We start from the raw sequence: 21526 nt of genomic DNA, 5'->3' as shown, positions 1-21526 counted from the left end.
CTTTTTATGATCTTGAGATAAAACAGGTAAGTCTTTTAGCAGCTCTCTTCTACAATGTTCATCAGAGATTTCAGCTGCGTACAAATTAGAATAGAAGTCAACAGCAAGCTTTCTCATTTCCTGTGAGTCCGAGGTAACATTTCCATTATTGTCCTTCAGCGAAAGCATACATTTCTGCTGACCCACTTTACGCTCTAGATTAAAAAAATAATTAGTAGGAGCATCCACATCCTTCAGAGTTAAATAACAGCTTCTTATAAGAGCTCCTTTGACCCTTTCATCCAGAATTGAGCTTAAATGGTTTTTCTTTTCAATCCACCGTTCTTTTAACTGAACATCATCATTTACAGTCATATTCATTTCAATATTAACAATCTATGTTTCCAGCCACTTTAAAGTATTTTTTAAATATACAGAGGAATAAGCAGTACTTCTGATAGAAAGTACTGCTTCATATATTTTCAGGGTGTCCTTTGGTAAATTTGCTTGCAAACAAACCAAGTGACAAGATGGTAATATGGACCATGTTATCTCCTACGTCGGTTAATGGGATGAACCCAAAGTCTGCGTCTTTTTCATAGTCTCCTTAATAACAAATATAGCGCGATGGCCTTTCTTCTATCAACAACGTGTACTGCATGAAAAACAAAGACAGCAAAACAAAGATGCAACAAAAGTTACAATGAAATTATTAATTAAAAAAAGCTTCTTGCCAAGTCTTTTTATTTAAATGTATTTTAAATTGAAATAAAGCAATGCGAACTAGAGTACTCTGTCCAAAATCCGCTGTTCAGTTGCGCGCTGCCTCCGCTGCCGGTGTGAAAGCAAAATAGGCGCGCACTGCTTCCGTTCTGCCTACCTGCTGCTAACGCACTGCTTCTGCTCTGCTGCAGCTTGCGGTGTGAACCCGGCCTTAGACAGTGTTCTAGGTTATTACATGCAGAGTTTTTAGGTCCTATAATTAACACCTTTGTTTTTTTTTTAGGAATTTAGCAGTAAGATATTACTTGTCATCCAGGTTTTTATATCAACTATGCATTCCATTCGTTTTTCAAATTGGTGTGTTTCACCGGGCTGCGAAGAAACATAGAATGAGTATCATCAGCATAACAGTGAAAGCTAACACCATGTTTCCTGATGATATCTCCCAATGGTAACATATAAAGCGTGAAGAGTAGCAGCCCTAGTACTGAGCCTTGAGGTACTCCACACTGCACTTGTGATCGATATGATACTAAGATCTAATAGAATAGAGAGATACAACCACGATCAGATGATAAGAGCAGGTCATTTGTAACTCTAAGGAGAGCAGTCTCAGTACTATGATACGGTCGTAATCAGGGATAGGCAACTCCGGTCCTGGAGAGCCACTGTCCTGCAGAGTTTAGCTCCAACCCTAATTAAACACACCTGAACAAGGCAATCAGTGTTTTCGGGATTGCAAGATAGATACAGGCAGGTGAGTTTTTATGAGGGCTGAAGCTAAATCCTCACATATACCATTTTTCTCTTAAGAAGGAATATAATTGTGAGGATACCACCTTTTCTAGTATCTTGGACAGAAAAGGGAGATTCGAGATTGGTCTATAATTAACTAGTTCTTTGGGGTCAAGTTGTGTTTTTTGATGAAAGGCTTAATAACTGCCAGTTTGAAGGTTTTGGGGACATACCCTAATGACAATGAGGAATTAATAATAGTCAGAAGGGGATCTATGACTTCTGGAAGCACCTCTTTTAGGAGCTTAGATGGTATAGGGTCTAACATACATGTTGTTGGTTTAGATGATTTAACAAGTTTATACAATTCTTCCTCTCCTATAGTAGAGAATGAGTGGAACTATTCCTCAGGGGGTCTATAGTGCACGTAGTCTATAGTCTGATGTGATACTGTAGCTGACGGCTGAATGGTTGCAATTTTATCTCTAATAGTATCGATTTTAGAAGTAGTTCATAAAGTCATTACTGCTATGGTGTTGGTAAATGTCAACACTTGTTGAGGCTTTATTTTTCATTAATTTAGCCACTGTATTGAATAAATACCTGGGATTATGATTGTTTTCTTCTAAAAGAGAAGAAAAGCAATCGGATCTAGCAGTTTTTAATGCTTTTCTGTAGGATAGGTTACTTTCCCGCCAAGCAATACGAAATACCTCTAGTTTTGTTTTCCTCCAGCTGCACTCCATTTTTAGGGCTGCTCTCTTTGGGGTGCGAGTACGTTCATTATACCATGTTGTCTTACTGGTTTCCTTAACCTTCCTTAAGCGTAAAGGAGTAACTGTATTTAAAATGCTAGAAAAGAGAGGGCAGTGTTGTGGAAGGAAGGGTCCCTCTTCGTTCTGGGGGCTTCTTCCAGCTGCGTCGTCATCCTCTCTGGCCACGATGCTTGACGGGCCTGGCATCCTGGCTAGATGGCTGTATAAACGGGTGTGGTTCTCGTCATGTCATTCCATAAATGTAAGACCTTCGTTCATCTTCAGAACACATATTAAAAAGGGTCATATGATGCTATTTTAAATATCATTATTTTGTGTATTTGGAATAACAGAATATGTAGACATGCTTCAATGTTCAAAAAATGCATAATTTTTCAAATACTGTATATTATTGTGGCAGAAGACAGTAATGCTTTTAATATCCAAATCCATTAAAGGATTTTTAGGCTGCATTAATTAGGTCAACCATAACCGGGAACACTGCCCATAACACCCGATATACTCGCTACATCATTAGAAGAATTGAATCTACGCTAATATTTGTCTGTTTCTCTCTTATTCCGAGGTCACCGTAGCCACCAGATCCAGTCTGTATCTAGATCAGAGGGTCACTGCCGTCACTCAGATCCAGTATGTATCCAGACTAGATGGTGGATCAGCACCTAGAAAGGACATCTTTATCTCTGAAAGACAGCGGAGACCAGGACAACTAAAGCCCCAGATACAGATCCCCTGTAAAGACCTAGTCTCAGATGACCACCAGAACAAAACCACAAGAAACAGATGATTATTCTGCACAATCTGACTTTGCTGCAGCCTTCATTTTGCATTATTGACACACTGTTTTCCTAATGAATGTTGTTCAGTTGCTTTGCAATGTATTTTGTATAAAGCGCTATATAAATAAAGATGACTTGACTTAAACGATGCTGATTATAGCTGAGTGAGAGAAATGAATGACAATGTTCATTTTTGGGTGAACTAACCCTTTAAATACTCCATATATTCACTAGTGCAGGGTGTTCAAAGCCCAGGAGAGCCACAGATTTCAGCTCCACCCCTAATCAAACACACATGAACATGCTAATCCAGAAATAAGTGTTACTAGAAAGCTAAAAGGCAGTTGAGTTTTTATTAACTTTATTAAAATAATTCTCACAAATTCTGTCTTGATTTTATAACACATGCTTGAGGAAAAAAAAGTGTGAAAGTGTGAAAAGATTGTAACAAGATAATTGACTCACATAGCCTCCATTTCTGTAGTGACCATCCATCTTGTCTCCAGGGGAAGAACTGAGGACATACTCCACCATACTCACACCCAGACCACCCCCCTCTGAGCGAGGGGACAGCACCGAGCTTGCATCTCCATTACCGTTGTAGCTCTGGCCTGGTCGTCTTTGCACCATAATGGGCTGCGAAACAGAATGACCTAGACACAGCAGAAGAAAATAATACTGCGGATTAGTTCACCCAATAATCAAAATTATGTAATTAATAACTCACCCTCATGTCGTTCCAAACCAGTGAGACCTCCATTTATCTTCGGAACACAGTTTAAGATATTTTAGATTTAATCCAAGTCTCTTCTGTTCTCGAGCTAGGTGCAATGCATTCTGATTGGATCGGATAGCATACTACGGGAGGTCAGGTTTAGAAATCGTGCATGCTCAAATCGTGATTTTATGACGATTTCTTATAATCGCACAGCCCTAGAATGGACTGGAAATGAACAGAAAATAATTGGCGGCCCACCTGCAATACCACCGCGGACCACAGGTTGAAAACCACTGTTCTAGTCTATATTTCCATCTTGTAATGCTGCTGGTTTAGGTTTTTATTATCATTAAATATATATATATATATTGTAAAAAGACCAAACTGTCACACACCTGGACTCATTTAATGTTTTTGCCCCAGTGACCCAGTTTCTGTCTTCCGTGATTAGTTCCCAGGTGTGTCTATTATCTTCCTCATGTGTTCCATGTCCCTGTTAATTTAATGATTCCATCCACCTGTGTTTCCCCAATTATCCTTTGTACTTAAGCCTTGTCCTTTCAGTTCTGTTTTGTCGGGTCTTCATTACCATTTGCTACTTACGTGTGTCTACCTCTGTGCTCCATGTTGGATATCCCCTGTGTTGGATATATTAAAAACCTTATTCCGTTTATCCTCGACTCCGTATTCCTTCAGGCAGCGTAAAACCGTGACAGAAGACCCGAACCAAATAAGAGAAAATAGAAAACTGCGTGTTCTTCCCTCCGTTTTGTTTTTGTGTTTTCAAAGTCTTTTCTTTTCTTAGTGTTTCTATGGATCCCCTCTATCGTCCCGAATTCCTCATCCTTCTGCTGAAGCAGGAAGAACGCTCTCTCGAGGACCACACCAGATGGTTTTCCTTATTAGCTAATGCCACCAGCTACCCGGACGGCGCGCTCTGCACCTTCTACAACACCAGCCTGAACTCCAAATGCAGAGCGTTGTCGTCCGAAGATGGTCCTCGAGAGGATTTCGCCGCATACGTGGAGTGGACTCTGGCGAGAAATGGGTCACCTCTCACCGTCTGCCCCATAGAGGACCTCGCCAGCCCCACTCCCGACCCAGAGACCAGCCAGCCACCATCACGCCGCACGGAGCCAGAGCCCACCGCAGCCGCAGAGCCCGAGCCATCCACTGTCAGGGAACAGGATCTCGAGAGCACGACTGACCAGGTGTGTGAGCCGGCAACACCGTGCATCGTGGGAGTCCTCGTGGAGATCGAGGGCGTGGAGGAAAGCCCTGCCCACACTCCTGCGACTGAGGGTGAGCTGTATACAGTCTCTGAAAGTCATATGGAGCAAGTTCTGGATCTGATGGACTGGTCTACGGAGGTAATCCCTAATATTCCTGTTTCCCCGCTGGTTCCGTCCAGCCCTGATTCCCCTGTATACCCTCTCAGTCTCCCACTCCTACCTCCTCCAGTCATTTCCTCTGCTCCATTTCCGCTGGTTCCGCCCAGCCCTGAGTTTTCTGTTTCTCCGCTGGTTCCGCCCAGCCCTGAGTTTTCTGTTTCTCCGCTGGTTACGCCCAGCCCTGAATCTTCTGTTTCTCCGCTGGTTACGCCCAGCCCTGAGTTTTCTGTTTCTCCGCTGGTTACGCCCAGCCCTGAGTTTTCTGTTTCTCCGCTGGTTACGCCCAGCCCTGAGTTTTCTGTTTCTCCGCTGGTTACGCCCAGCCCTGAGTTTTCTGTTTCTCCGCTGGTTACGCCCAGCCCTGAGTTTCCTGTATCTCCGCTGGCTCCGCCCAGCTCTGAATCTTCTGTTTCTCCGCTGGTTCCGCCCAGCTCTGAATCTTCTGTGTCTCCGCTGGTTCCGCCCAGCTCTGAATCTTCTGTGTCTCCGCTGGTTCCGCCCAGCTCTGAATCTTCTGTGTCTCCTGTATTCCCTCCCAGCCTCCCTCTCCCGCCTCCTCTCAAACCTGCTGGTCCCTCTACTCCTCTTTCGCTGGTTCCGTCCAGTCCTGATCCTCCTGTCCTTCCTCCCATCCTTCTCCTCTCTCCTCCTCCTAGACCAGCCAGTTCCTCGCCATCCCTGCTGGTGCCAGTCAGTCCCGCAGCTCACCCTCAGTCCGCGCCATCGGGGCGCGGTGGTTCGCCGCTGGACTGCCAGTCTCCAGCTCCGCCTTGGCGTGTTAAGGCCCTGTCTCCGCCTCCAGCCTCCGAGCCCTGGACTCCTCCTCGGTCCTTCGACCCAGCGGCTCCGCCTTGGCTCTTAGCTCCCTCGTCTCCACCGTGGCCTGTCATCCCACCTGCTCCACCGGGCTCCCTCGTCCCTCCGGCTCCACCTTGGTCAGTCGTCGACCATCCGCCGCCTCGGGACTCCACTCCTCTGGTTCCACCTCGTCACTCCATCCCTCCGGCTCTGTCAGGCTCCTCCTTCCCTCCGGTTCCACCTCCATCCTCGGTCGCTCCGGCTCCACATCGGTCTGCCAGGACCCTGCCTCCGCCTTGGTCGCCTGAGCCTTCTGCTCCACCTAGGCCCTCCGGAACCTCGACGTCCCCCTGGCTCTGCGGCTGTGCTGCTCCATCTTGGGCTCCTCACCCACCGGTGCAGTCTCCGCCTGTCGGCCCCCTGGTGTCGTCGACCCTTCCTTCACCATGGCTCCTCCCGCCGTCGACTCCACCTTGGATCTCCGTCCTGGCTGGTCTCTGGTGGACCATCTGGCTCCTCCTGCTCCTGTCTCCTCCCTGGCTCCTCCCTCCGTCGTCTCCTCCCTGGCTCCTCCTTCTGTGGTCCCTGTCTGCTGGCCCCCTCCTGGGAGTCCGTCCTCCACCGGAACCTCCTCCCAAGTTCCCACCCACGCCTCCCTCTGTTGTTTCTACGGTGCGAGGACGCACCTACCGGGAGGGGGGAGTACTGTCACACACCTGGACTCATTTAATGTTTTTGCCCCAGTGACCCAGTTTCTGTCTTCCGTGATTAGTTCCCAGGTGTGTCTATTATCTTCCTCATGTGTTCCATGTCCCTGTTAATTTAATGATTCCATCCACCTGTGTTTCCCCAATTATCCTTTGTACTTAAGCCTTGTCCTTTCAGTTCTGTTTTGTCGGGTCTTCATTACCATTTGCTACTTACGTGTGTCTACCTCTGTGCTCCATGTTGGATATCCCCTGTGTTGGATATATTAAAAACCTTATTCCGTTTATCCTCGACTCCGTATTCCTTCAGGCAGCGTAAAACCGTGACACAAACACTATCTAACCGGACACAAGAGTTGTGTCGCATTAAAAGTCTGTCTAAACTTTATGACACCACACTACAGTTGCAAATCATCTGATGATGTAGTAGCACTGTAAGATTACATTTGTTTGAATGCATTGAGAAAGCAATTGCATGTGAATGTGCTATATCTGTTAAAATCATCTAGGGATGTAACGATGCACTCCGAGTCGGTTGAAAATCGATAATAATATGTGACGATTCGTGTCGGTTGAGATGTTAAACGAATCGCGATACACGTTTAGACTGGGCTGGCCCCCCATGTCAGGTGTTTTGCCCACACTTTGAACTTAACCAGCCAAGCGGGTTTGAGTGTGCCCCGCGTGAGCCGTTTGTTGGGCAGAGTGAGGCGTTCGCTGCCTTTTTTCACCGAAGCTCCACAGCCACAGCTGCGCTCGCAGCCAAACAGATACTGTTACCGCATAAGTCAATCATCGACTGACTAGAAAGTGACACAACGTTAAGATAAGCGCAGCATTTTATCCAAAGTTGAACATTCTTCAACTCTCAGCACGAGAAAAAAACTCCCGATTATTAACCCTAATAATCCACAGTATGTATAGGCCTATGACAATGTGTAGTAAATTACCTATAAAATCATTTAAAGTTGGACTGGATTTAGATTAAACTAGATCAAAGCACAAAGCAAGCTGTTGCTAACTAGCTGCTAATTTTATATGGTAAAAAATAACACTATTACACCTTTTAACGCTACGTTTTAATTGATATGATTATTCTAAAATAATTATCAGGTCTATCAAAAAAGGATTTTATCTTTCTAAATCACAGCTCTTTTTTGCAAAGAGGGCAAGAAAGGATGACAGTGATCTTTTTTCATGAATAAATAGGATAAGAAAAATCACAAACTGTTTCTTTGTATTTATTTTAAATTTAACATATATTGTCAATAATGGGCTTGCGGATCATGTGGGTATAGGGTACTCTTTGCTGTGTGTGGATGACCATGTCATTACGCTTAAGGAAGGTTAAGGAAAACAGTTTGACACCATGGTATAATGAGCATACTAGCACCCTAAAGAGAGCAGCCTGAAAAATGGAGCGCAGCTGGAGGAAAACAAAACTAGAGGTATTTCGTATTGCTTGGCGGGAAAGTAACCTATCCTACGGAAAAGCATTAAAAACTGCTAGATCCATTTACTTCTCTTTTAGAAGAAAACAAACCCCAGGTATTTATTCAATACAGTGGCTAAATTAATTAAAAATAAAGCCTCAACAAGTGTTGACATTTCCCAACACCACAGCAGTAATGACTTTATGAACTACTTTACTTCTAAAATCAATACTATTAGAGATAAAACTGTAACCATTCAGCCGTCAGCTACAGTATCACATCAGACCTCTATAGTGCACTATAGACCTCCTGAGGAACAGTTCCACTCATTCTCTACTATAGGAGAGGAAGAATTGTATAAACTTGTTAAATCATCTAAACCAACAACATGTTAGACCCTATACCATCTAAGCTCCTAAAAGAGGTGCTTCCAGAAGTCATAGATCCTCTTCTGACTATTTTTAATTCCTCATTGTCAATAGGATATGTCCCCAAAACCTTCAAACTGGCTGTTATTAAGACCCTCATAAAAAAATAAAAAAACACAACTTGACCCCAAAGAACTAGTTAATTATAGACCAATCTCAAATCTCCCTTTGCTGTCCAAGATACTAGAAAAGGTGCTATCCTCACAATTATATTCCTTCTTAAGAGAAAAATGGTATATGTGAGGATTTCCAGTCAGGATTTAGACCGTATCATAGTACTGAGACTGCTCTCCTCAGAGTTACAAATTATCTGCTCTTATCATTTGATTGTGGTTGTATCTCTCCATTAGTTTTATTGGATCTTAGTGCTGCGTTTGACACAATTGACCACAACATTCTTTTGCATAGACCTGAACACTTTGTTAGCATTAATGGAAGTGCATTAGCATGGTTTAAATCGTACTTATGACCGTCATCAGTTCGTAGCAGTGAATGAAGATGTATCATATCGATCACAAGTACAGTATGGAGTACCTCAAGGCTCAGTACTAGGGCCGCTACTCTTCACGCTTTATATGTTACCATTGGGAGATATCATCAGGAAACATGGTGTTAGCTTTATAGAACCTAAAATCTCTACTTGTAATAACCTAGAACATGGTCTAAGACTTCATAGTTGCTCTGTCAATTCTTCGTCATCAGTTGTGCTATTTGATCGCAATCTTTCCTTATTTGTAAAACTGCATTTTTCCATCTCAAAAATATATCTAAATTACAACCTATGCTCTCAATGTCAAATGCAGAAATGTTAATCCATGCATTTATGACCTCAAGGTTAGATTATTGTAATGCTTTATTGGGTGGTTGTTCTGCATGCTTAGTAAACAAACTACAGCTAGTCCAAAATGCAGCAGCAAGAGTTCTTACTAGAACCAGGAAGTATGACCATATTAGCCCGGTCCTGTCAACACTGCACTGGCTCCCTATCAAACTTTGTATAGATTTTAAAATATTGCTTATTACTTATAAATTTCCTATTTGGCGCCTAAACTCTGGAATAACCTACCTAACATTGTTCGGGAGGCAGACACACTCTTGCAGTTTAAATCTAGATTAAAGACCCATCTCTTTAACCTGGCTTACACATAACATACTAATATGCTTCTAATATCCAAATCCGTTAAAGGATTTTTAGGCTGCATTAATTAGGTAATCCGGAACCAGGAACACTTCCCATAACACCCTATGTACTTGCTACATCATTAGAAGAATGGCATCTACACTAATATTTGTCTGATTCTCTCTTATTCCGAGGTCACCGTAGCCACCAGATCCAGTCTGTATCCAGATCAGAGGGTCACTGCAGTCACCCGGATCCAGTACGTATCCAGACCAGATGGTGGATCAGCACCTAGAAAGGACCTCTACTGCCCTGAAAGACAGCAGAGACCAGGACAACTAGAGCCCCAGATAAAGATCCCCTGTAAAGACCTTGTCTCATACGATCACCAGGACAATACCACAGGAAACAGATGATTCTTCTGCACAATCTGACTTTGTTGCAGCCTGGAATTGAACTACTGGTTTTGTCTGGTCAGAGGAGAACTGGCCCCCCAACTGAGCCTGGTTTCTCCCAAGGTTTTCTTCTCTATTCTGTCACCGATGGAGTTTCGGTTCCTTGCCGCTGTCGCCTCTGGCTTGCTTAGTTGGGTTCACTTCATCTACAGCGATATCGTTGTCTTGATTGCAAATAAATGCACAGACACTATTTTACTGAACAGAGATGACATCACTGAATTCAATGATGAACTGCCTTTAACTATCATTTTGCATTATTGACACACTGTTTTCCTAATGAATGTTGTTTAGTTGCTTTGACACAATGTATTTTGTTTAAAGCGCTATATAAATAAAGGTGACAATTTTTAATTGTAATTGAAAGCCCTAATCATGAGTAATGTAATTTTTCCACCACAAATTCCAACTCCAACACCAACTGTATTAAACACAATTGTAATAAAATTAGTTTAATAAATGAAAATAGATTATATTGGATTCAAATTTATTGTCATTGCTTGTGTGTACAAGGCAACAAAATGTAGTACAGGGGAAGAAATACAGCATAACATTAGGGAAGGGAGGAGAAAGACAACCCAGAGATTATGCTCCTTTGGGAGGTTTATCGGTTATTGTTAAAAACGGAACACCGATTTAAAAAAATACAAATAAAAAGTTTTAAAGGTGCCACAGTATGCAAAAATCTGTTTGAGAACAGTTGAGAGGCTGTAGTGTGTTAAAACAATCAGCGTATAATGGTAAAAATTCACCCACTAATTTTTTTATAATCCCAATAATTCATAAAAATTCTCTCCACACCAGCAATTCCAGGATTCTTACTACTATGAGGGCAACGTCAGAGAAAGTCCCTCTTTCTATTGTCTATTTGTGACGCTCTTTGCCATATTAGCATATACACAGCCCTGGGTGAAAAACTACAGTCAGCCATTACGCTTCTCTTGAAGTGGCTGCTAGAGGTACAATTGGCGCTTTTCCACTGCATGGTACGGTACAGTTCGGTACAGCACGGCAAGCTTTGGCGGTTTTCCACTGCATGGTATGGTACGGCTCGGTTCGGTATGGCTCAGTTATGGCACATTTCCACTGCATGGTACGGAACGGTATGGCTCACTTCGGCTCGCTTTAAATGGTACCACCTCTGTTGAGGTTCCAAGAGTACCGTACCGATACTAAAATGTGATGTGAAAACACTGCAGATCACTGATTGGTCAGACAGAATAGTCACTACCAGCATCATTGTATTTGCGACATGAGACACTAAAACCCGCTAGATTTAAATAGCCAAACAACAGCCAAAGCGGTAGCACCTGTTTTTAGAGTATTTACTTGATAAAATAATTTTTAAAAATTCAAATGGATGGGGCAACACGGAATGAAAAAGTGTTCCAAGAAGTAGCACAGCTCTTAGCCGCACACGGCTACCACCGGACCTAAAAACAGTGTAGGGACAAATTAAAAAAACTAAAAAGTGACTACCGAGCCATAAAGGATCACAACGGCCAGAGTGGTGCAAACAGAAGAATGTGGAAGTGGTTCGACCAAATGGACGCTATCTACAGAAGTCGACCTGCGAGCAATGGGAGAGAGGGTGCCCTGGACTTGGCCACCTCGTTGTTGGACAATACAATCGAGGATGGTATGTAAAGTTGTGTACAATATATTAAGTTTGAAAGCTTCACTTTATTGACCATCTATACTGTAAAGCTTTATTTCGTTTTTTTACACGTATGCCTATTCAATTATTATTTAAATGTTCTGGATTTGTTATTGTTGCTAGTTTGATTTGTGTTGCTGTAATTTGTGCATTAACAAACATTGTACAACTTTTTGTTTCAGATGCACTTTCTACGATTGACTCGTTAGCACTATTTCCGTGCAGTGATGCCTCAATGTCCCAACTGGTGATAGCAGCGTCGACACCAGCACGACCGTCGACACCAGCAACCTCCAGCAGCACCAGCAGGACACCAGAGCGTGTGGTACCAGGTATGAAATATGACAAAAACTTAATGTTACAGATCATATATTTAGACTAAGCTTACCTAATCCTTTTCTTATGGATATTTCATGAAATCCTATTGCTTACCATAAATACATTATTCCTAGCTACTGTAACTTTGATTAGTTCACACTGTAGATCATGGGGTTGTTAATGAAAAGTTTTATCATAAATTAATTGATGATATGTGATAAGCTTTATTTTTACACTTTTTTGATTTTAGCAAAAACCTTTTTAATTATACTAGGGGTGTCCATGGTTAACCGGTTAACCGATTAACCGTTAAAAATTGTGTAACCGAGTGAAACATTTTGCTCGGTTAAGTGACGTCAATGGCGTGCATTGAATTTAGTTGTAATACATTTTTGCACCACCAGAGACCGCCAGAGCGCTCCCAGACATTTGTAATGTCCACAAGAAGAAGTCATTTTTCTAATATGAAGCGGGCAAAAAAAAGTACAGCGTTGGAGCACTTTAAAATTGAGAGTGACGGGGCAAAATGCAAGTATTGCAATACAGTGCTTAGATATACTTCAAGTACAACCTCGTTGTTGTAATCTCAACAGCCAACACCCGGGCATCATTAGGCCGGTCAGGACTCACTGGATGCGTGGCGATGAGCGAAAGCATCTCAGCTGCGTGGCGTGTCTGTTTTTAATTCGGCTCCCATGTTAACAGGTTAGAGCTTGCCGACTGCCTGCGTGAGACGCGCGGCTCGACGCGTGCATGCTAGAAATAGAACTGACGCCTTGTTGGAAGCGTTTCCAGGCAAAATATAATAGGAAAATATGTTTATATGTCATTTTGTACACAAATACATATTAATTCATGACATTTTGATATTTGAAAGTCTATAGGTTGACATAAATTCAGATATAAATGTAATTAAAAAAAATAATTATCGATTTTCAAATATTGTACCTGTCAAACATATCATAGTCATAGCCTTAGCGAGGCGGCCGCGGAGCCTGCTTGTTACCTTCGCCGAAACACGGAAAGTTACATAACCATTACTAGAGCCTGTTCCTTTATAACATAGCCAAAGGTCGGTGTATATTTGCTTTATACATTTTAGGCTTATTCTCAAATACAGATTGTGTTAGTGGGCGGGATTATTAGGTAGTTTTAATAGGACAGTTTGACCGGTGAGATTAAATTTTGTCGGACATTTTTTTTTTTTTTTTTGGCCAATGTCTGGAAATTACCGGACAACGGAAACCCTGGCGCACACTATGGTTAACCGATTATTAACCGCTAAGGGCCTCGGTTAACGGTTAATGAAAAACTTGAAAACGTGCAGCCCTAAATTATACAATTATAACTTTTCATTATTTGTCTACAGGAAAGAGGAAACGGAACGTGCACCATCAGGAGCATCTTGCTGTTTTAAGAGAGATGAAGGTGGCTGATATTCAACAGCAGGAACTGAACTGGGCACAGAGAGAGCTACATTTGCAGATGGCAATAGATGAGGCCCGGCAAGCAAGGGAGCAGGAAGCAGCCTTAAGGAGGGAGGAAAATGCACAAACGGCTGCATTCAATAAAGCCTTATTCAATATCATAGGGATGCTTGTACAGGCGATGAGTAACAGAACAGAACAGTGACAGAACCGACAAGAACAGAACTCTCCTCCTGACTAAAACCTCCCTAGTCCATACTTTACGGAAATAGTTTTTTTTTTTTTTTTTTTTTACTTGTTTTTCCTGTGAATGTTTTTATACTACATACGTGCACAACATTTAAAGTTTGCTTAGTGTACATTCTTTACTGTTAAATTTGTCTTTATATATGTCTTTATATTTTCTTTATATAAATTTTTTGCACTACATACATTAGTACTTTGTTTAACGTTTGATCTGTTTACATTTTTCTTCAATGAAATTTACTGGTCAAACGTGTAGTTTCCTTTTTAATGGTGAATGTGGATTAGAGCAAGAGGTATCATCAAGCTAAATGTCACAATTTAAAAGATTAATAGTACACTTTTACTTAATCACTTTAAACCGCTATTGAGTATTTGTATCATATTCTGCTCATGGTTTAAAATAGTGTGTGGCGAGGGGGGCGTGGTTTAGCGGAATCTGCAATGGGAGAGAGACGAGGGAGCGAGGCGTAAGTAGGTCAAGTGCAAATAACAAACACGTGTGTTTGATTGCAGTAATTGGCGTGGAGAGACCGGATATAAGCCGAGTCACCACAGAGAGAGAGAGAGAGAGAATGACACGCTGGGACCTCGTGCTGCACTGGGAAAACTTAAGCCGTGAACTTAAAGTGATTGACTGTGATTGAGCAGTATTGTGCTGATTTTGCCAAGAGGGTATCGTTATTTGTTTTGTATGCTGAATAAACGAGCGTCCCAGCAACAAGCCGACCCCTGCCTTCTTCCTTCCTATTAAGACTGTGTTGAACCTTGTTACACTGGTGCCAAAACCCGGGATAGGAAGGTCACCGCCGCCATGCAATCTCCGTCAGGTACGCTATTTGCAGACATCATCCAGTCGCCGGTCTTCCTCAGGAACAACACCAAGACATGCTGGCACTCAAGGAGGAGCAGGACAAACGCTTCGAGGCGCTCCTCCAGGCCCAGCATGAAGACCGCGAGCTGTTCCGGAGCTGGGTAGACAGGGAGGTCCGGGCAGCCCCCTCGTCCAAAGACAGTACATCTCCTCTGCCGCTCAACAAGATGGGGCCTCACGATGATCCGGAGGCCTTCCTGGATCTGTTCGAGAAGTCGGCAGAGGCTCGAGGGTGGCCCCCCGCGGACTGGCCCCTGCGGCTCATTCCCCTGCTGTCCGGAGAAGCGCAAGTAGCCGCTCACCAACTGCCAGTCCAAAACCTCCTACCAGGACCTCAAGCATGCCATCCTCCAGCAGGTTGGTCGGACCCCGGAGCAACATCGCCAGAGGTTCAGGACTCTGACCCTGGAAGAGTCATGCTGGCTCTTCGTGGTGGCACAGCAGCTCCGGGACTCCTGCCGCAAGTGGTTGATGGCCGACAGTAGCGACGTCGAGGACGTAATCGATCGAGTGGTACTGGAGCAGTTCGTGGCCAAGCTGCCGAGGAAGACTGCGCAGTGGGTCCAGTGCCACAGCAGCGACATATGCAGCATTTGCGAACGGTCCTGAAGACGCTGAGGAGGGCTGGGCTTACGGCTAATCCGAAGAAGTGTGCAATTGGGCGGGCGGAAGTGAGATATCTGGGTTTCCACTTGGGTCATGGACAGGTGCGTCCCCAAATTGATAAGACTGCAGCAGTTGCAACGTGTCCAAGGCCTAAGACCAAAAAGGAGGTTAGACAGTTCCTGGGGCTGGCAGGTTATTATAGAAGGTTTGTACCTAATTTTTCGGATACTGCTAGCCTGCTGACTGATTTAACTAAAAAGGAGGCACCAGATACAGTCCAGTGGACGGAGCAGTGCCAGCAGGCTTTCACCCAGATAAAGGCTGCTTTGTGTGGCGGACCTCTCCTGAATGCTCCTAACTTTTCTCTCCCCTTTATCTTGCAGACAGACGCGTCGAACAGAGGGTTGGGCGCAGTCCTGTCCCAGGAGGTCGAGGGGGAGGAACGGCCAGTGCTGTACATCAGTCGGAAGCTCTCTAAGAGAGAGAAAAAGACCATAGAAAAAGAATGTCTGGCAATCAGATGGGCGGTTCTTACCCTCCGGTATATTACCTCCTGGGGCGGGAGTTCACCCTCTGTTCGGACCACACTCCCCTGCAGTGGCTCCACCGCATGAAAGATACCAACGCGCGGATCACCCTTTTAAATTTCAGGTGATCCACAGGCCGGGTGTACAGATGGCTGTGGCTGACAAGGTAACAAGCCGACCCCTGCCTTCTTCCTTCCTATTAAGATTGTGTTGAACCTTGTTACATAGTGTTTGGGCATAAAATGAACAAAAATGCTATTCTTTATGACAAAATATTTAAAATAACATGATAATTATTTCTCCAAATGTGCACACAACTGGATAAGAGCCCTGATGAATGCTGTATAAAGCATGTAAGTGAACACAAACCTGAGAAAACATGACTGAGTGCATTATGAGTGATAATTCCTATTCAAAATATCAAATGTTACAGATTAATAATTTTGCACTCCTGGAATAAATTAAGTGTCACTGCATTTAATGTCACTGCAAAGCAGATTTATCATAAACAGTGGTCAAATATCAAAGCTGGAGTCTTACACACAGCAAGAAAATCTGAGTGAAATTAACTCTGCTGGGAGTACATGTGAGACCACACTCAATAGTGTGAAAGTGTTAAAATAGGAGTATTAAATTAACACTGAAGCAGAGATAAAGTTAATGAGATAATTAAGTGATTAATTGAGTGATGATTGACCATTATTGACGAGACCTGATGTTAACATGCAGGATCAACAAAGACAAAAATCACTATATATTAATGGTGGCACCATTATAGTGGTCAGTGTTTGCTTTAGTTGGGCTCTTGACCCCTAAAATGTTAAAGTCAGTTTTTAGTTGGAGGTTATAACTGAGTTATAAAACTGATGGACAAGCAAAGACTATTGTAATTACTGAGTTAAAGTTGAAGTTAGTTCTTCAACAAAGTATTTCCAGCATTTTAAATACAATCGGAGGAATTTCTTAAAAGTTGTTTGTTCAAAAATCTTTCAAAAGAGTATTTCTGTTAGACGTGCAAACATCAAGAATCAACCTGTGAATCTCAACAATGGTGAAAATCAAAAAAGCATGTTGCAGTGCATTCTGGGTGCCACCTATAAAAATTAATGTATGGCTCCCATGATGCATTGCGGCATGAATAAATTATTAGCTGAATTGTTTCAGTAATTTCCTTTATTCTTACAATTCTATTATTGTTTTTCATGTTACTTTTAGTAGTTTGTTTTCTAATGTTTAGAGTTGTTCTGTTTTCTGAATATGCTGTTTGTCACCATTGTTGAGATTCCTACACTAATTTTTGATGTATGCGTGTGCCTAAAACAAGCTTTTATATATATATATATATATATATATATATATATATATATATATATATATATATATGAAAATCTTGATATATACATAAAAGAAATCCTTTTAATTAGCGGGTACTGTACAATCACAGGGTGGTTATAATCAATGATATCAATCAAATTTGTTTAGGCTGGAATTGAGTTTGTCTATTCAGGTCAAATGGCCATGTTTAGATTTTTTTCTTGTCTGTTTGTTACAATTCAGTTGTAACAGCCAAACCAAATCTGAATTTAAAAATGTAAAGCTCAAGAGCCCAACTAAAGCAAACACTGACCACTATAATGGTGACATAAAAATGGTGATTTTCATCTTTTTTGATTCTGCATGTTAACATCAGGTCTCGTCAATAATGGTCAATCATCACTCAATTAACCCTTTCGAGTCGATTAACGCATATATGCGTTTTGAGTCATTTTCTCCTGATAACCCCGAAAAGAACTTAAATTACACTCTCAGTTTTAATTGTACAGATAAGAGCAATACATCAATCGAATCTGTAAAGGGTCTAGTTTTTTTTGGATACAGACATAATAACAAAGAACCTTTGTGCACTTATAAATTAAAGATAACAAACAAAGTGCGCTGTCTGCAGTCTTTGTCTCCGCTGATCGTCATGTACAAACATGTAATTAAAATGAACTGTAACTCCGTGAATACTCAACGAAGAGACATGAGAGAGATATCTATAGAACGCCTGAAATGTCTACTTTTAAACTAAACAAGTGCTGCTGAAAACAAATATTCTGAGATAAAGTAATCCATATGAAAACAACGCGATGTCTATTTTTCATATCTCCGCTCATTATATCTAATGTGACCACGCCCCCGCGCTGAACGCGCTATTCAGATTCAAACTGAAGCGCGCGGCTTGCATACGCCCACACAGAAGAAAAAGCAGCGAGACTGTTCTTCAAGTTTTTATTTTATTTTACTGTTTGCTTCGCGATGAGAGGAATAAGACATAATTCACCCCAAAAAGATGTGATGTGGTTGAGGATTTGAGAAATGGATTTCCTCAGAAAAAAGAATGAAGCACTTTATTCAACAGGGATCATAAACATGAGTAAGTCTCTTTTTATTTATTTGTACTAGTTTTCACATAAAGTGTAAACATTTACTAGTCAGACTTTTTCCAAATACTTTTTCCAAACTATAATTCCTGACTAAATGTATAATCAAGTGAAACATTATGAAGTTTCAATAACAATATACAATACTATACCATTCAAAAGCTTGATGTAAATAATATAAATGTGACAAATAGAGATAACTCTAACAAATGTAAAAACAATGCAGTTCTTTCGATTTATTCCCCCTAAAAAAACCTGAAAAATATTCTCAGCTCTTTTCAAGATTAATAATAATAATAATGATGATGATAATAATAAATGGGGTTTATTTGGCAGAAAATAAGATTGTTAAAAGGATTTCTGAAGGATTGTGTGACTGGAGTAAGGATGCCAAAAAATTAGTTTGAAAGTCAGCTTTGATTGTCCCTAATAAACTGTTTAACTGCTCCCCCAAGTGGATATTAAATTATGTTGTGGGATAATTAAATATATTCTTAATAAACTACAAACATAAAATTATATACTTTTATTTTGTTCTCACATTCTTTCTTGTAAGTCCTCCCTCAGAGTGGCAGAGTGGTTGAATGGGAGGCTCATTATGCAGCTCATTATGCAGGCCTTTGTCTTCTCAGGTGTAAATCACAATGATATTCATGATAGTTGACACCGCATATGATTTTTACCAACAAAAAGTGTCTTAGAAAATTTAAATCAATATATTGTTTTCTGTGAATGAGTAAACAAGATGATTTTCACATAATTTAGAAAGAAAAATTCTAGGCTACAAGCTCCAGTTCTCAACTTTTCCGGCAACCAATTTTATGTATGTGTTTTATTGCCTTATTCAAGTGACTTAACATTTTTAGTTTTTCACTAACCGTGCATAACATTTTTTTTCTCAAAAATACAATCATGTACATGCATGCATTTCACATATTATCATACCAGTTTGTGCTGATTACAGTGATATTAGACTTTACCCATTTAGATATTTATAAGAAACTGAAAAAAGCACAAATATGAGGGCATGACAAAACTTCTCCAGGCCCCAAAAATACCCTTAGACTCCAGAGGGTTAACCACTTAATTATCCAATTACCTTTAACTCCGCTTCAGTGTTAATTTAACACTCCCATTTTAACACTTTCACACTCCTGAGTGTGGTCTCACATGTACTCCCAGCAGAGTTAATTTCACTCTGGATTTTTTGCTGTATTATTTTTATAATAAATGGGTAAATAAATATGCAAAGGAAACTTTTTCAAATAATGCACAAAAGTTTATTTACAACACACTTTACAGAACAGACAGAGTCAACTATTCAAGTAACGCATCAGAGCCTCAAGGACATCCCTTCCCCCCTCCTCTACAGGCTGTGCCAGTCCCAGCACAGGCTCTGCTGCTGAAGGTGGATCCCATGCACTCTCATAGGCCTCTCCATGACTCTCACAAAGGTTATGTAGAGCACAGCATGTCAGCACCATAGATTTCAGAAGGTCGACCGCACAGTCATTTCTTTTCATAAGGCAACGCCATCCTTCTTTTAATCTACCAAAAGCATTTTCAACCACTACACGTGCTCTGGAGATTTTAATGTTGTAGACCCGCTGTTAGCCGTCCAGTGTCAATGAATGGTTTTAATAGCCAGTTCTGCAAGGGATAGGCAGAGTCTCCAAGGATGTAGTAGCCAACATTCACCCCAGCAATGTTTTTGGTGCTAGCTGGTATGTGGTTTCCACAGCTTGTCACCTCCCACAGTGTGGACAGTCTCAAAACCCGAGCATCATGCAGGCTTCCAGGCAGTCCTGTGAACACATTCCAGAAAAGTACCTTCCCATCCACAACACCTTGAAGGATGATCCAGTGCCAGCCTTTACGGTTGAAATAGTCTTGTGGGGCTATTATTGTTATGTGTGATCCATCAATAGCACCAATACACTGTGGAAGTCCCCATCTGTTCTCAACGTAGGCAGCCATTTCTTTAAACCTCTCCTGGTCTGGAAAACGAATTTGTTCTAGTATCAACAACGTCTCTCCTGCAGCACAGAACTCCTGAACACACCGACACACAGTTGAAATGCTTGCTCCAAGATGATGTCCAACACTTCTGTACTCCGAGCCGGTAGCAAGCTTCCACAGTGCAATGGCTACTCTCTTTTTTAGAGGTACACACACGCGGAAGTTTGTGTCCGGTCTCTCCATCGCAGGACGAAGTTTGTTGCACAAGTAAATAAATGTTTCTTCCGACATTCTAAAGTTCTCCAACCACTGTGTGTTTGTAAACCCAGGAACAATCACACCCCACCAATCTGAAGCTCTGTTAAAAATATTATATATCACTTTGCAAAATATGATACATCTGAAATACACAGAGTACACATTTTAATACATAAAATTGTCAGCTAAATTCTTTATGACAATATAGAGATTGAGACCCTAACCAAGATTAGCTTACCCTCGTGCGCCGTCGGGCAAACCGAGTGATGTCGTCATCTTCGCTTTGTTGTAAGAGTTCCCAGACTTTTTTGAGTTTTTTTTTTAAGTAATTGCTGCCATCAGCCTCATTTTAAACACTTCTATCCATCTTGAAGTTAAAAACATCCACATGCCGAGAATCAAGAACACCATCCCCTTGATAGGCTCCATTGTTCCTGTGTTGTGCGTTTAGGATGATGTCATGAAAGTAGAGGCGGCAAATATTAATGATCAGTCCCACCCACTTTGAAGCGGTACTAACTGCAGTGGAAAGCAACCGAGCTAAAGCGAACCAAACCGTGCCGTACCAAGTCGAGTCATACCAAGCAGTGGAAAAGCGAAGCGAGCCGAACCGTTCTGCACCGAGTCGAACTGTACAGAGTCGAACCGAGCCGTACCATGCAGTGGAAAAGCGCCAAATGTCAGCGCCAAAGAGCCATTAAAAGTGTCACGTGCTGGGAAGCACCAACAAACATAGGAGTCTCCACAGACAACTGAGGACACGATGGTTAAATTTCATTTTCGAGGGAAAAGTCCCAGGAAAAAAACTGAAACATCCTATACACTTGTGCAAACATTTTACACTGGACTGCCTTACAAATGAATGTCCGTTTATGGCTGCAGTTGTGCAAAAATTGCTTCTTAAAAGAAGGATACCAATGCTTCATGTGCAAACAAGCAGACAACAGACAAAGTAAGCATCAAACATCTTTTTTTTCCTTTTCCAAAAGAGCTTCTTTGGCTCTTTGTAAGGCTAATGTTGCTAAAGCTACCATTGTGTCTGCCTGGTTTTACTAATGCCTCCTTCATGTGCTACCAGAATGCTCGTAAATAGGAATGTGGTAGTTAAAAATTTCATTTGGAAGCAATGTGAAGTTAATAACACTTGATCACCACCGGTTTAAGGAGTCAAATGATGCTTTTTTAAAGATCA

General features: G+C 41.8%; 1 protein-coding gene across 10 annotated transcripts in view; it reads right to left on the bottom strand.

Annotated features, from left to right (window-relative positions):
• Positions 1-21526, bottom strand: part of pum2 (pumilio RNA-binding family member 2) — a 128795-nt gene that overhangs the window by 90911 nt on the left and 16358 nt on the right. For all 10 annotated transcript variants that reach the window (XM_026291543.1, XM_026291534.1, XM_026291538.1 and 7 more), the window contains one exon: positions 3458-3645. In XM_026291543.1, the coding sequence (XP_026147328.1) occupies positions 3458-3645 (188 nt within the window). The remainder of the gene's footprint in view (positions 1-3457; positions 3646-21526) is intronic.

Source organism: Carassius auratus, chromosome 20 (genome assembly GCF_003368295.1).
Source record: "Carassius auratus strain Wakin chromosome 20, ASM336829v1, whole genome shotgun sequence".
Taxonomy (NCBI): Eukaryota; Metazoa; Chordata; class Actinopteri; order Cypriniformes; family Cyprinidae; genus Carassius; species Carassius auratus.
This window is presented reverse-complemented; position numbering and strand designations above follow the sequence as displayed.